We start from the raw sequence: 16,138 nt of genomic DNA on the forward strand, positions 1-16,138 counted from the left end.
TGGCGCGAATTCTCTGCGTAGTAGGTTCCAGTTGTTCTTGATTCTGGTAACGTGTGCTAAACTACGTTCTGTTTACACGTGATTTTGCACTGGAGGCGGTATCACTCGGGAACTGAGCTTTCGTTTTCAAGCAGGGAATAATGAATGAAATTTTCCGGTAAAAAAACTTTTAAAATTTTGAATGAGAAATGTTAAAGTAAGCATTATGTTAAAAGCTTATTGAAAATAAAATTATTTAAAAATAACAAACTATGAATTAATAAAAAAGTTATAAATGAATAACCATTTAAAACATTGTGAATTGTATTTGAAACAAAATTAAATGCTGGCATTAGTTTTAATTTTATGTTTAAATATTTTGCATATATATTCAGGGTTGAAAACAAGAATAATTAAAACTCCCCTTGGCGTAGTGTCTGTTTTAAAAAAACGAACTTTTTAAGTTAAATGAAAACAAGAGTACAAATTTTGAATATTCATGTTATTTGTTATAGAAACTTGCATGTTGCAGAATTCTCTAAGCTGACAACAATTGATTTATTAATCAAGGTCGATTAATACTGATCGATATTTTATGTTGTAAATTAATTCTGTAAACGTTTGTAAAGTAATTAAATTTCTACAAGATAGTAATAGATTTCAGAACATGTTGTGAAATGATTTATTGAATTAATTGAAAATACTGGTTCAGATTTTGAGTTAATATCAAAGCCTTGCATAGATCAGATATTTTCAACCTTTTTTGCTCCATCTATCTTTTCACCACTGCTAGAAGATCATTCTTCCCTCCTTTCCAGAACTCGAAAAATAAATATATACATTCATCTAGATTTAGATGATTTTTATTGTGTTTTATATAGTAAACAATAAAAAATGCAGAAAATATTGATAAATACCTAAACTTTAGTAAAAGTAATATTTTTATATTCATAAATTAAAACTGACTACCTAACAGCTAATTAATAGGTTGACTGCTTCCCCCCCAAACCTGACTCAAAATCCCTGGTATACATGGATAATTTCCAATCCCAAAGTGTAGCAAATAATCAAAATCTTTGTTTTTTGACAAATTGCTGAATAGTGGTAAAACTGAGCATATGTACACATTCATATATGGATTGTATGTATATGATGCAAAATAAAATACAAAAGTGTGTTTCAAATTCATCCAGTATTCATTTCAAAATAAACCGTATGCAAAACCAGAAGCACAGTGGCAAACTGCAAGAAATGGGGGGAGGGCAAAATATGAATAAATAGGAAATAGTGAACAGTTCAAAACCTTATCCAACTGAATGCTGATAGTAACAACATGTGGTGGTAATAATATAAAATAAAATAAAAATTATGTTTAAAATTCATCCCATGTTTAATTTGGAATAAACCATATGCAAAATACAAGCACAGTGGTAAGCTGCAGAAAACCGAAATAAATAAAATAAAATAAAATTTACATCTTTTGCTGTATCTTCATCAGTGGGCTTGTGCAACAAAAGAAATATACCATATGCAAATATATTGGCTCATAAAAGTGTTCGTACACTTACGAGTTTCAGTTAAATATTGCTTTATTCATTAACAAAAATTAATATTTTAGAATGAAAATTTTTTAATAATATCTGTAAATTTCTCTTAGCAAAACTAGATTAATTATTCTATGAATATATTACAATTTTTTTTTTTTGGAAAATCAATAATAAAAAAGTAACAAAAGTTACCTCACAAAATGCTTCGGATGGTTTAAAGAAATCTGCATATATTATTAAATATTGTAGTATTTCTATCAGTTAGTATTTTGTAGTATATCCTGCAGTATTTATGACAACTTTTAAACGTCTGGGCATAGAGTTAACCAGTTTTATTGTAATATCTGCATCAATGTTCCTCCATTCTTCCATCGTTACTGTTTTTACTTCGGTTTTTATTTTAATATGTCTTCGCACTCTAACCTCTAATTGTCTCCAAATGTATTCTGTTGGGTTTAAATCTGGTCACTGAGGTGGTATTTTCAGAACTTGTGGATAATTATTATAGACATCCAAAAGGCGAACGTTGAGATCCATTTGCCTGATCACTAACCCTGATAAAAAATAAAGTTGTTTCCAGTATAAAAATTTTAGGTGGGCAATTTAAAATTATCTTTTAAAATATTTAAATAAAGAGCATTATTTATTGTGCCATCAATAAATACTAAATTATTTAATCCTTATGCTGACATACATCCTCACCCTAGAACACCTGCATTGTCATGCTTTACTGTTCTAACCAAGCTCTGGAGATTAAGCTCCTCATTTTTTTCCCCTTCCATACAATTATATGCTCATCGAAACCAAAAATGTTAAATTTGCTTTCATTTGCAAATAAGACATGATTCAATTATGTTTTGGGCTTATATACCATTGATTTTGAGAAGAAAAGCCTAAGCTGTCAATTTTTTGCACTCTAGGAATGTTTTCTTTGAGCAGAGTGCCCATGTAATCCAGCTGATGTGTCAATTGTCAAATAATTTTAAGTGAAATTGAAGTAGAAAAATTTTCAGTCAATTCTGTAGAAATTTTTACAATACTCAAACATGGGTTTTTCACAGATTTGCTAACAAAAAATCTCTATGTCAAGTCCTCTTTGCTGGACAGCATCTTACTTTATCTTGAATCCAATTTTCTTCTTTAGAGCATTTTATTGCATACTGCACTGTAGAATGGGATAAATTTACTAATTTAGCAATATCCTGAATCAAATTTCCATCCTTATGATAAAAAAATTATTAATTTTCAAATGCTGTTCATTGCTTCCTGGCGACTGCAAGCCATTTTTAAGGGGACATGTGACATATTGACTGGGGAAATGCAACTATTTCGGGACAAAGGTTATTACGGTATAACTTTTTTCAAAATAAACATATTCTCTAAATTCTTTCTTCATTTAAAATAGCTTGTAGATTATATATACCACATAAAGTGTAAATTTAAAGCTTAATGTTTTAAAAAACCAGTTGTTTAATTTCTCTTAACTTTGATGAATCTTCTGTGATAGTGTGCTAGTTTGGTACACTTTTCTTAAAAAATACTGCATCAAACTCCTTCAAATTTTGTATGATGGTTAAAAACATATCATTTAAGAATAATAAGCAGTATTTTACATTTTACTTAAAACAAAATTATTTACTAAAAAACATTTTACTAATTTATTAAAAATAAATTAGTAAAAAATGTTTTGAAAATCATAGAAAAAATGGTATTAAATTTTTAATATATCCAAAACTAATGATCATAAATTTTATATCATGCTTAGTTTCAAAGAAATAGTTACGATAAACAACCGTGGCAAATTTAAACCTTCTAGGCTGAATAGTTTTCAAGAAAAGTGTACCGAAAGTTAAAAAAACACGTTTTGAGAAAAACTGAAAAACAATTCAAACACTAATAATTTATAAAAAAAATCATTTTAACATTTTCCTGCACCGTAACCATCTTGAACTGACATTTCTGCATCTAGTTATTTTTGTTTGATTAACTTATGTTTCTTTCTAGCCATTTTAGAAAGCTTTTGGTAAGTGAGATGAGCCTCACGAATTCTATCACAATCTATTTTCGCAAAAACTTTATCATATAAAACCCTGGTTGTATTCCCAATAATTCCATTATTTATTGCGACATTCTACACTATCATTAAAACATATTACCACATCTAATAAACCTAATTTTAATGTGATGACACTCACAAAAACAGTTTTTGGTATGTATGTCCAGATTTATTAAAACTTTCATTCGGCTTTTGAATTGTTGTTGTTCACTTGTTTGACGTATAACAGCACAAAGAGCACCTGTCATTGGCAACAGCCTTGAGCACATTACAGGTGACAGTGCAATTTAGCTCAGTTCCTCCCCAATTTTGATGGAGAGCACCACAGGGGGGACGGGTGCTAAGGTCTCCCCCTAGCACCCACCTCTCAAGAGAACTTTCGATTTGCCACATTTCGGGTGCTTCATGCCGCACTGACACTATACATTTACAAACATCAATGTTTTCTCTGAGATTCGAACACGGGTTCTTCGGCATGGCAGCGTTGCTAACCACTATACCGGTTGAGTGGTGGGTTTTGACATCTTCCATGAATGTGATTTGACAGTAGTTTTTTGTCAAAAAGACTTCTAAAGACTTCTCAGAAAAAAAAAAAAAAAAAAGAATGTGTATGAACATAACTTTTTACCAGTTGATAGGGCTTTATTGTTGCCACACCAGACATCTGTCCCTTCTCAACTGGTGGGCTTGCTAGTGCTTTTTACATTTTTTAATGAAAGATTTCTGTCTTAAAATTTCTAAACATGGATAAATTACATATTTTTGGAATCGTCTCAGGCTACTTTATTTTTTTAGCCCAAAATAGAAAATTTTTATGTCATATGTCCCCTTAACAAGTTCCTGACGGGCACCTCTGTTACCGAAGCGTTCTCTTGGGAGGGCGCATTAACCGGATGCGTCATCCTGTGGGGAAGGGCAATTTATGCTGCTAAGCCTAACTTTGGGAAAAAAAATCATATAAATGAAATTTGTCATCCAATTTTTCCAATTTTGGGTACATTATGAGAACATTCAAGCAGTCGTCAGAATTACTTTTAAGCCTTTATTATTATATTTTCCTTCTTTTATAAAATACTCATTCTAGAATAATATAATTTCCCTCTTATCCCACAAATAAATATATATGGAAAAATATCCAAACAATCGCAGATTTTATTTAACACAACACACAGTTAAAATTAAAAAGTATTAAAACTGTCTTTCATAAAAATTCAATGAGTAAACAATGAAAAGTAAGCAATCTTTCAAAATGAGACTGTGTATGATGTTCTCTGAAACATGGGTGTACGCAAAGTCCAACATTGCATTAGTCACAGGAATATAATATCTGCTGCTATTTGACTCATTTAGCATTTGCATATGTTCTACGGTCAGATAGTGCTTTCGTTTTGCCATAAAAAAAAAAAAAGAAAAGAAAAAAAAGAAAACACTTTTCGGTAAGCGATACAAAATATTCGTCTCAATGCCGGAAAAGAATAATAAAAAAGTCTCTAATGGTAGAACATCTACTCCTATATAATCGATAAAAAATAAAATAAAAATAAGAAAAATTAATAAATTAAAAGTATTCCAGAGCATAGAGAACATGTTCATTTGTTTATATAAACTGACGCAGTAAGAGCCATTACATTACTCAACACTAACGAATTAACGATTGTGTATTTTCTACGTTTAGATATTGCTTTCGTTTGCAATTAAAAAAACATACGCTTCGCTGACGATTAAAAATATTCATCTCAAAGAAAAATCTAAGAGTAATAAAAAAAAAAAAAGAAAAAATATAAGAGTAATAAAAAAAAATCTAGTGATAGAACGTCTATCTCACTATATCGCAAAAATAAAAAAATAAAAGTACCTCATTGCAGCGAAACCACCTGCATTTGTTTATATCAAACTAGCAGCTTTGTTGCCAGCCTTCGTCTGGCTTTTAAATGTACTGGGAAAATGGCTGAAGGGAACACCAAAAGTTAAATTTAAAAACTGCGTAGAATTTTACTCTGCAGAACAACTTCATAAAAAAAAGTTATTACGTATAACAAAATTACAATGAAATAAGCAATATCCCTTAATACAAATATTAATTATCCTAATAAATAAATTAACCAACTTTGCAAAATCTTAAGAACTCAAATGGTATAACGGAGGTTAAGAAATTTGTTTCCTAAAAAAAATCACTCAAAACTTTTCAATATCTTAAAAACAGTGAAATGAGCAATAAATAACATAAAAGAATACAAAAAACAAAAAGTTCTGAAAAGCAAAGTATAATTAATGATATTTTATCTTATATTTTCAAGAGAAAAAAATTACAATGAAATAAGCTATATATCTTAATACAAATATTAATTATCCTAATAAAAAAATTAACCAACTTTCCGTTGAAGAAAAAAAATCATGCAAAACTTTTCAATATCTTACAAACAGCGAAATAAGCAAAAAAATAGCATGAAAGCAACTCAAAAAACAAAATTCCCCGTAGAATTTTACTCTACAGAACAACTTTATCAAAAAAATCAATAAAAATGTAAGCATGGCGAAGAGAAAAGTTTTGGTTTATAGTGGCAGTTTCAGTTCTTAATTATTACGTCATCAGAGTTGCACGGGCCATAGAATGATCTAGAAATGACGCAATGCAGAGTTATTACGATTTTAGAATAGAGATATTACGATTTTAGAATAGAGAGGAAGAATTAATGTTTATAATTATATTATAATTCTGATTCATATATTTTTATCTTACATATAAGCACAAGGAAAAGACGGAGCACTGTAGATGCGTAGTTATCCTATATTGAAGAGGAAGTAATCTGATTGCGTCGTAAGCTAATGTGTTGACTTCGTAAATAAAACTTGGCAGTAGAAGCGATTTTAATTCCATTTTTATTTCCAATTGATATTTGTGGCCATAATCACTTGGCACTCTAGTCGTGCCTTTCCACAGAAGATTTACATTTTTGATATTGTTGAGATAGAAAGCAAGCCAGCGAAATTACATCTTAGCACAGTAGAGAGCAAAAGCTGAAGTGGGATATGTAAGATACAATAAAATATGATAGCTGTTTCAAAAAAATAATTGACGATCTCAAAATTAACATTCTAAATTTGGTAATCTGCCCCTAAATTCATCTCTTCTCACAGGTTCCAGACTTTTCTATCTTATGTAACGTTTTAATGCAGATGCCTTCTCGCCTTCGTTCTGCTAACTCGCCCGCTATGCTCCTCTTTCTTTGTTAGAATGTTATAACGTATTAAAGACAGTCGTATCTAATAATTCAATTACTGAATACTGCTTTAAAATAAAATAAAGATATGCTGGTAAAAGTGAAAAGTCCTGAGTCGTCATTTCTCTCCGTGCTTCAATCATCTGCCAGAACTTGTAATGGAATAGCTTCACCATTCGCCCACGATGTGATGGAATAACTGAAAACATTGCATATATATATATATAAATGATAATGAAATATGCCAATCTCTTAAAAACAATGACATAAGAAATACGATGAAAAATTGTTGCCAAACCCATATTTCTAAAAGAATGAAACTGATGCGATAAAACTCAAAATGATGCGATTTCATTAAAAATCTATCAACAACAATAAGACAGGAAAATTGTTGCCAAAATCACATTTTTAAAGATATGAGATGTGAGAAGTGTACTCGGAAGCTTCATTTAAAAATTTTTTAAAAATACAAAATATTATCATTTTTCCAAAATTCTTTTTGTAAAAGCAGTCACAAGGATGAAGGTTTGACGTGTCCAAAAATCAAAGAAAAATAAACTATACATTTTTAAAAATAAACTTTTTTAGAAAAATCCCGTTGAAAAGGTGTTGAGCTCCCTGTGTTAAATAAATTCGTATTTAATCGATTTATTGAAACACGAAATTTATTTTACGTTTGTAAAATAGCTAAGTGCCTACGTTTCATGACAATGTGAAAATGGAATGTGTAGAGTAAAATCTCGCTTTCCTATAGCCCATTATGTCTCAAAATGACACGATTTCGTCACAAAACATAAAATTAAAAAAATTCTTAATTCGAATTTCGAAAAAATTGCTTCGAGGTGCACTGGCTCTTGTCTAGATGCACCTATGTACCAAATTAAATTTCGTAGCCATGGGTCTGTTAGCTTACGCGCAGCGCAAAGAAAGACACACACACAGACAGACTCTTTCTTTTATTATATGTAGAGATGACGCAGTTAAAGAGGTATTACACCCACCCACAAATCTCACTCTCATTCCGAAACAAAATACCAAAAATAAAAATCATTGCATAGGAATGAAGGTAAACATTCTTAACTTTCGATATATTTCTCCATAACAGGCATACAGCTACATCTAGCGGCAACAAAAAATATTAATTAAACGTTCTATCCAGAAAGTCAAATGTGGTACACCTGGCCGGTTAGAGTGAATTAAATGGCGATTCAAATATGACACGCCCGTCCGTGAGGTAATGTTCGCTGCTGATGCACATATGACACGCTCGTACTGAACGGGTTAAACATTAAATGAAATATAACAAGATAAGCAAGCGAAAAATAAAGGCAAACAACTTTTTAAACATCACCAAGTTGAAAAAAAAAAAGGGTAGTAGACGATAATTTGGTACTACAGTCAAAAGTCTTTAATCCGGACTCAGGACTTCGGCGATTCCAGATTATGGAGCATCAGTTTAAATCTGGTAAGATAGCATGCAGAAGTTATAAAATTAAAAATATGAAACCTTAATTTATGAAATAAAGAACAATTATGATCTAAAGGGTATGCAAGAAATAATAAGCCGGATCCAATTCGAAGATTAAGGAACAACGCAATCTGCAACATTAACTGAAATAGATAATTTTAGCTTAGCTTATACCATCCATTATACATTAAACGCGCATGTGTAAACGTATTATGCCCATGCGTGAATGCATTCTGTGTTGACACATGTGCAGAAAGTTTGTAGCTTTGAGGTCCTGATTATAGATCATTCCGGATTATGGGCGTCCGGATTAAAGACTTTTGACTGTATTTTGCTTTGAGGGCCATAAAAAAAATTGCAGCGAAAATGTATGCGCAAAAGCGCCAAATCTAGCAAATGCGCTCATTTAACAGCGCACCAAATCTAGCATACGCGCTGATTTCAGATTGCCTAAGTTTATATACGAGGCGTATTCGGAAACTAAGTACCGTTTAAAAAAAAAAAAAAAAAAATAGTAAAAGAATTTTTTCAAATCCAATTTTATTTTTACATGAAAATACATGTCTTAAACTATTTTTCAACATAGTTTCCGCCAATGATCAAACACTTGTCATAGCGGGTGACCAGTTTTTGTATACCATCATCAAAGAAACTTCCCGCCAGTTTCGATAACCACAACTCCACAGCATTTTTCATGTCATCGTCAGATCCACAGCGCTCGCCACCAAGCTTGCGCTTCATGTGCAGGAACAAGTGATAGTCAGACGGCACCAAGTCCGGGCTGTTCGTGGGTGGTCGAACTGCTCCCAATGAAACTGTCGAATTAACGATTGAGTGACACCAGCAGTATGGGGCCGAGCATTGTCATGGAGCAACACAATTCCTTTACTGAGCATTCCTCTTTGTTTGTTTTGAATGCCACGCCTTAGTTTTGTTAAAGTCTCACAATATTGTGCCGCATTAATGGTTTCACCTCTGGGAAGAAATTCAGTAAGCAAAACGCCTTTCCTATCCCAGAAGACAGTGCACATGATTTTTTGTGATGACATTGTCACTTTGAACTTTTGTTTTTTTGGAGAATGAGTGTGTCTCCATTCCATCGATTGTTGTTTCGATTCTGGTGTGAAATGACATACCCAAGTTTCATCACCTGTCACAATTTGGTTTAAAAAGTTTTCTCCCTCATCACTGTACCGCGTGAGAAATGTCAGGGCACTACCAAGTCGCTTTATTTTGTGAACATCAGTGAGCATTTCTGGAACCTATCGGGAACACAGTTTGCGATAATTCAAGTGGTCAGACACAATTTCGAACAAAACAGTACGTGAAATTTGTGGAAATGCCTCTGAAAGAGTTGTCATTGTGAAGCGTCTGTTCTCATGAATAGCTTCATCAACTTTCCTTACTAAATCATCGGTGACATCAGAAGGCCGACCACTCCGAGCCTCAGCGTGGACATTTGTTCGACCTGCATTAAGCATTCTTACCCACTTTCTCACCATTCCATCACTTATCGCGTATTCACCGTAAACTTCTGTCACTTGACGATAAATTTCGGCCGGTTTAACATTCCTCGCTTTCAAAAATTTAATCATGGCACGAATCTCACAGTCAGCGGGAGAACTAATTATCTTAAACATTTTGAATGTGCACAGCAAACTGAAAACACAACATAGAGCAACCAAAATGGCGACAATTGGAAGTCAGTGAACAAGAAAGACTAGTGTGCATGCGCGGGACGCCTACCACTGCGCTGCGACGGCACTAGAATGAAACGGTACTTAGTTTCCGAATACGCTACGTAGTTCTATATTTCTTAAGATGCCATTGAAATACTAGTTTAATTTTTAAATAATTTTTTTAAATTTAATGACGAGAAGTCGGCAATAGAATTTTGGGTAAAGCGCAGAATCATCCACTACTTGACGCATTTTTAAGAACTGCACATACTCATCCATGTGCACATCGACCTATTTTCACTAGAAAAAAAAAATCATAGAATTGCACAAAAATGGCACTGCGCACACCCTTGACATTATCTATGTACACAACCCATTTTCACTTAAAAAGTAAAAGAAAATTTACAAAAATCCAATTGTTTTTACCCTTGTAAAAAGCGCCAAACGAATAAGTAAGCGATTCTGCACTTTACCGAGAATATTTTCAAAGAAAAGGCATCATTCATTATAGAAAATTACGTTTGAACAACCAATGAGATGAAATTATGCTTTAGCGATAAATCGGTAGCTAAATAGTGATGCAGGCATCCATTCAGTTATGTTTAGTAATTTTTATATAAATTATAATAATGACCTGAAATTGTTATTTACTCTTATGCTTCCATTCAGTCATGTTTAGCCTTTTTCATATAAATTATAATAATAAAAAGTATTATATGAAATTAACCTTTCATCTAAATTAAAACATCAATCTTAGATAGTTATTTACTATTATACTTTCTTTCTTGCTGCAATTATTTTTGGCAGCATTGGCATCAACAATAGTTTGGCGATTTTTTACGGCCCTCGAAACCGAATAGTACCGATAATTTTATTTATGAAATTTTATGAAAATGTTTTGGTGTATGATCTCTTTTATAGCGTGATTTATCTATGCCTCCTTACATTTTCAATTTTATAAAAAGAAAATAAGTCAATATTAAAGGTAAAAATATACATCAGAGTAAATTGGCGATTTTTTGGTGCCATTCATGTTTACATCTAATGCCCTCCCCAGTAAAATGGCGTCAATAACATAATGCAATAAAATATAATTAAAACAAAAAATATGTAATCTTAATAAATTGCATTTTAAATCAAACAAAACATAACATAAGAATGCAAATGCATGTTAACTAATCTACGCATTACAAAAAAGAAATATTGACTTACCTTATTTAAAAATATCTGTTTTTTCGGCATGTGTAACACGCAGAATTCCTTAATACAGTCAAAAGTCTTTAAACCGGACTCATTAGGACTTCAGCGATTCCGGATTATCGGTTCTTCTGGATTGTAGATCATCAGTTTAAATCTGGTAAGATGGCATGCAGAAATTATAAAATTAAAAATACAAAACCGTAATTTATGAAATAAAGAACAGTTATGATCTAAAGGGTATCAAAATTTACAAAAAAAAAAAAGCTTAATATTTATTTGTTTACTTTATTAAACATTTCTTTCAATGCGCGCATACGTAAAGCATACATTACACATAGTCGAAATTAGAAAATTGCAACCAGAAAACTATTTGAAGTGTATTCGGGATATTTATAATGAATTTGATTTAAATCATATCAAAGTACATCGAGATGAAATACTACATTTAGTAATGAACTATAAGCCGAATAAAATAAAAACATCTGCCCTGAAGATAAGGATAGTGCTGACAGATCAACTTCCAGTTCATTGCGCACCGCGCCGTCCCCCCCCCCTGCAGAGCAGCATGAAATTGATAAACAGATTTCGGAATGGTTAGAGAAACAAAGGCTATGGCTTTATCCATTTTATTTGCAGAAATTCCACTTTTTGTTTGATAAACATCGAAACATGCTTTCGCTTTGTAGATCCTTTGGCAGCTCCAGAACCAGAAATTCTTTTTGACATAATTGAAAGTTCAAGCTTACTTTTGGAAAATTGCTCTAACAGTCTGCAAAAATAATAAGCCAGATCCAATTAGAAGATTAAGGAATAATGCAATCTGCAACATTAACTGAAATAGATAATTAGATAATTTTAGCTTAGCTTATACCGTCCGTTATACATTAAACGAGCATGCGCAGAAAGTTTGTAGCTTTGAGGTTGGGATAATAGATCATTCCGGATTAAAGACTTGGCTGTAGCAAAAACTATTTAAAATTATCTAAGCTAAAATCTGTATACTGCCGTTGCCATATAAATTCACACAAGTAAAAATGAAAAATATCCTCCTGACTGCCAGTGGCATTTCTTTCGAAAATCCCTTTTTATTACAACCCACATACCTTCCATAGTGTTGATATGAGCTCCAGTTTACAAATCCTTAAATCTTACTGTGCAGTTTACCGAGATGTAAACGAAGCAATTTAAATCTTCATTGGCACATCAGTCAAGGTTTTCTTTCCCAGTCGTTCCAAAAGTGTACAGAAACTTTAGGTTAATCATACCATCAGCAGGCATTTTATGGTGTAAAACACAAAATGAGCAACAGACTTCCTAACCAACATCCAATACATAAATAAGCCCTTACAAATATTTTCGCAACAGTCAAAATCACCGCAATCACGCATTACAACCAATCATGTCATATAGGGTTTCCATAACATTAAACTACTCAGGCTACCATAAATAAGACAACAACTTGGCAATAATCCAAGGGGTACCCTAAAATATAAACTAACCGTATTAAAAATTAAAAAGTTTGATTTTGTAATTTTGTTTTAAGTTTTTCAGAACTGAAAGCGTGTTGGAGTAATCTTTTGACTCTGAGTAAGGGTGCAAATATTTTTAAGTAGCATTTTGAGTTTTATTTGTAATTTTGTTTTTAGAATTTTATTTTTGTATTTTCAGTTTTATGCAGCAATAGTCGACAGGAATGAAACTCCTTAATTGTTAGGGTTTTGATGTTATTACCCACCGATGAGTCGATTTGAAAATTTAAAATTTGAATCATTAATTTGCAATTTTTGTAAATTTTAACTGGTTTCATTTTACTAATTAATTCAGTTTGCTTTATAATTCGTTATAAAATTTAATAGTATCTGACTTTTTCTTTACATTAAATTTAAAAAAACTTTACAGGATAATATAATTTTTCTTTGTTTCCTAAAATTAATGTTTTGTTCTCTCTAATACATCTGTATGTATGTATTACAGGTATGAAATCTATGCCAATCTAAATTTTTTGGGCACTGTATTTGATTAATAGTTCGATTTATTTTATTATTTTGATTTTTTATTATTTAATGTGAAAGGATCAGAGAAAAATTTTATAAATGTGTGCAATATTAATCAATCATTAAATTATTACAAAGCAGTGTTAATTTAGTTGCTTTAGAACTATAAATTTGTATTTTCATTTTCATAAGATAATCGGTTAATTTTTCAACTTAAAATTACATAAAATAGTACATGTAGGAATTTAAATGTCTTTTTATAGTTATGTATTTATTACTAGGGCAAAAATATGTAATTATAGTGCTACTATTTTAATCAAAAGCATTGGTACTTGGTTTTTGTTAGCTTTTCAGCTGTAATATTAATGTTCAATTAGAAATTTAAATACCATTCATGCGTAAGGATATTATATTATACTTAGTAATGTTTGATCAAATAAGATAATATTCTTTTCATTAAGTTCAGAAAAAAACTTTTGGCTTATCTTTTACATTTTCAATTTTAAACTCAGAATTTTATGAAAAATTTTTTAAACAGGTTTTAAAAGAAATATACTGTGTAGCAAAGAATTCGGGAATATTTTTGTAATCATCAATTTCCTAAATGCTGTAGTGTTTGATTCTGAATCTCAAGTGTTAGTGATATGTAATTCTAATGTGTGTACTCTATTATATGTTTACTTAGTGTTGATTACATGATGTTTATATGCATATATTTTAGTTATATAGATGCACATCAGAAGGACTACATTGATAACTTAAGACAAGCTGTGGGCATAAAAAGTGTTTCAGCATGGCCGGAGGTTCGTGGGGAAATATTAAAAATGGTTCAATGGGTAGCCAAGGTAAAAAGAATTTATGTATTTTCTTCAAATAATAAATTCTTAACTGTCATTAGGATTAATCACAGCAGCATTTGAATATTAAATTTAATAATTATGCTAACAAAAAAAATCATACCATGTGTATAATTGTGATAAATTTAATTGCATCCACTATTTTAATTTATTTTATAAAAAATGTATTTTTAAAGGACATATAAGTATCAGGTTAGTTAATAAATAAAAATCGGTACTATTCGTTTTTGAGGGCCGTAAAAAAATTGCAGTGAAAACGTATGTGCGAAAGCGCCAAATCTAGCAAACACGCCCATTTAACAGCGTGCCAAATCTAGCGTACGCGCTGATTTCAGATTGCATAAGTTTATATAGTTCTATATTTCTTAAGTTGCCATTGAAATACTAGTTTAATTTTTAAATCCTTTTTTGATTTTAAATTCTTTTTTGATATCCTATGGATTTAACAATTTGGGAATTGCCCATGATGAAAAGTCGGCAATAGAATTTTGTGTTAAGTGCAGAATCATCCACTGCTTGACGCGTTTTTAAGAACTGCACATACTCGGTATCCATGTGCGCATTGACCTATTTTTGCTTAAAAAAAAATCCTAGAATTGCACAAAAATGGCACTGCGCACACCCTTTACTTTATCTATGTACGCATCAACTTATTTTCACTTAAAAAGTAAAAGAAAATTGACTAAAATCCAATTGTTTTTACCCTTGTAAAAAGTGGCAAACAAATAAGTGGGCAATTCTGCACTTTACTGAGAATTTTTTCAAAGAAAAGGCATCATTCATTATAGAAAATTATGTTTGAACAATATGTGAGGTGAAATTATGCTTTAGCGATAATTCAGTAGCGAAATAGCGATGCAGGCAGTGGATTTATTTTATACTTTTTGGCATGGATTTATTTTATACTTTTTATAAAATAAATCCATTCAGTTATGTTTAGCAATTTTTATATAAATTATAATAATGATCTAAAATAGTTATTTACTCTTATGCTTCCATTCAGTCATGTTTAGCCTTTTTTTATATAAATTATAGTAATAAAAAAGTATTATATGAAATTAATTTTTCATCTGAATTAAAACATCAATCTTATTTACTATTATACTTCCTTTCTTGCGTTAAGGTTGCCGCAATTATTTTTGGCAGCACTGGCATCAATAATAGTTTGGTGATTTTTTACGGCTCTCAAAACCAAATAGTACCTAAAACTCTTCTATTCTCTTCAGGTGTGAAACAGGATGATTGTATGATGATTAATTATTTGATTTTCATGTTTGATGTGCCTTTTTTAGTAAAACTATTTAATGTGATTTTTAACGTAGACATTTAAGATGTTTTATTCAATCATTTATACTCAAAAAAAAAAAAAAAAAATTATCTATTCTCATAGTCTTATAATTTTTATAATCTAATTATTTACACTTTTATAGTCTCATTATCCATTGGTATAATCTTTTAACTTGAAGCAAAAGAAAAAAAAAAAAAAAACATGAGTATGTTATTATATGATCAACCATGTGTTCTAATAATTATTCATTCACATAAGTTCATTTTATATTAATTAGTGAATTATTAGAAGCTGTTTTAGTGTATTACACTGTTTGTTTGCATCTTAAAATTGTCTTAATGATACTCAAGTGCAGTTTCTGGCATTTTTTCCAATAGTGAAAAACTTATTCATGAGAAACAATCTCGCTAATAAGCTTAGCATTCCCTTTCAAAAAGGGAAAAATGTTTTCCAGAGAAAATGGAATCACGCTTAGAAATTTAAGTGAAATAGCTCATAGTTAGTATAATAAACAAAATGGCCTGTGTTTATCAGGATTTAAGAGTGAAGTTTAGATTTAAATTCCAGTCAAACTAATTCTTTAATAGTTTCATTAATTTAGGTTAAAACAACATGCCAAATAACTAGCATTGGAAAAGTTAAACTACAAGAATCAGCATAATGTTTGTAAATTATGCATGACAAGTTTCGATGGTTTAAATACAGACCCATTCTCTTCAGCTGCCTAAGTGCAAATGAACGGGATAGAATATGATGGTAAGATAATAATGACTGGAAAGAAGTCAAGCTACTAGCACCATCTATTTATGAAACCAGAAAACTAAAATATAATTTCCTTGAAGGGTGACG

The 16,138-nt window shown here is 30.9% G+C and overlaps 1 protein-coding gene across 4 annotated transcripts in view; it reads left to right on the forward strand.

Moving 5' to 3' along the window:
• Cndp2 (Cytosolic non-specific dipeptidase 2) overlaps positions 1-16,138 on the forward strand; it is a 91,090-nt gene continuing 74,952 nt past the window's right edge. For 2 of the 4 annotated variants that reach the window (XR_004759922.2, XM_035371141.2), the window contains exons 1-2: positions 1-157; positions 13,866-13,989. Coding sequence is in view for 3 of the 4 variants with exons in the window: in XM_035371141.2 (XP_035227032.1) it covers positions 141-157; positions 13,866-13,989 (141 nt within the window). In the remaining variant the exon portion in view is untranslated. Of the gene's footprint in view, positions 197-13,824; positions 13,990-16,138 lie in introns of those variants that run through there. The other 2 variants (XM_035371142.2, XM_035371140.2) reach the window with 2 other exon arrangements.

This window comes from Stegodyphus dumicola, chromosome 7, assembly GCF_044657685.1.
Source record: "Stegodyphus dumicola isolate Sdum_Otavi_A_Nest chromosome 7, ASM4465768v1".
Classification (NCBI taxonomy): Eukaryota; Metazoa; Arthropoda; class Arachnida; order Araneae; family Eresidae; genus Stegodyphus; species Stegodyphus dumicola.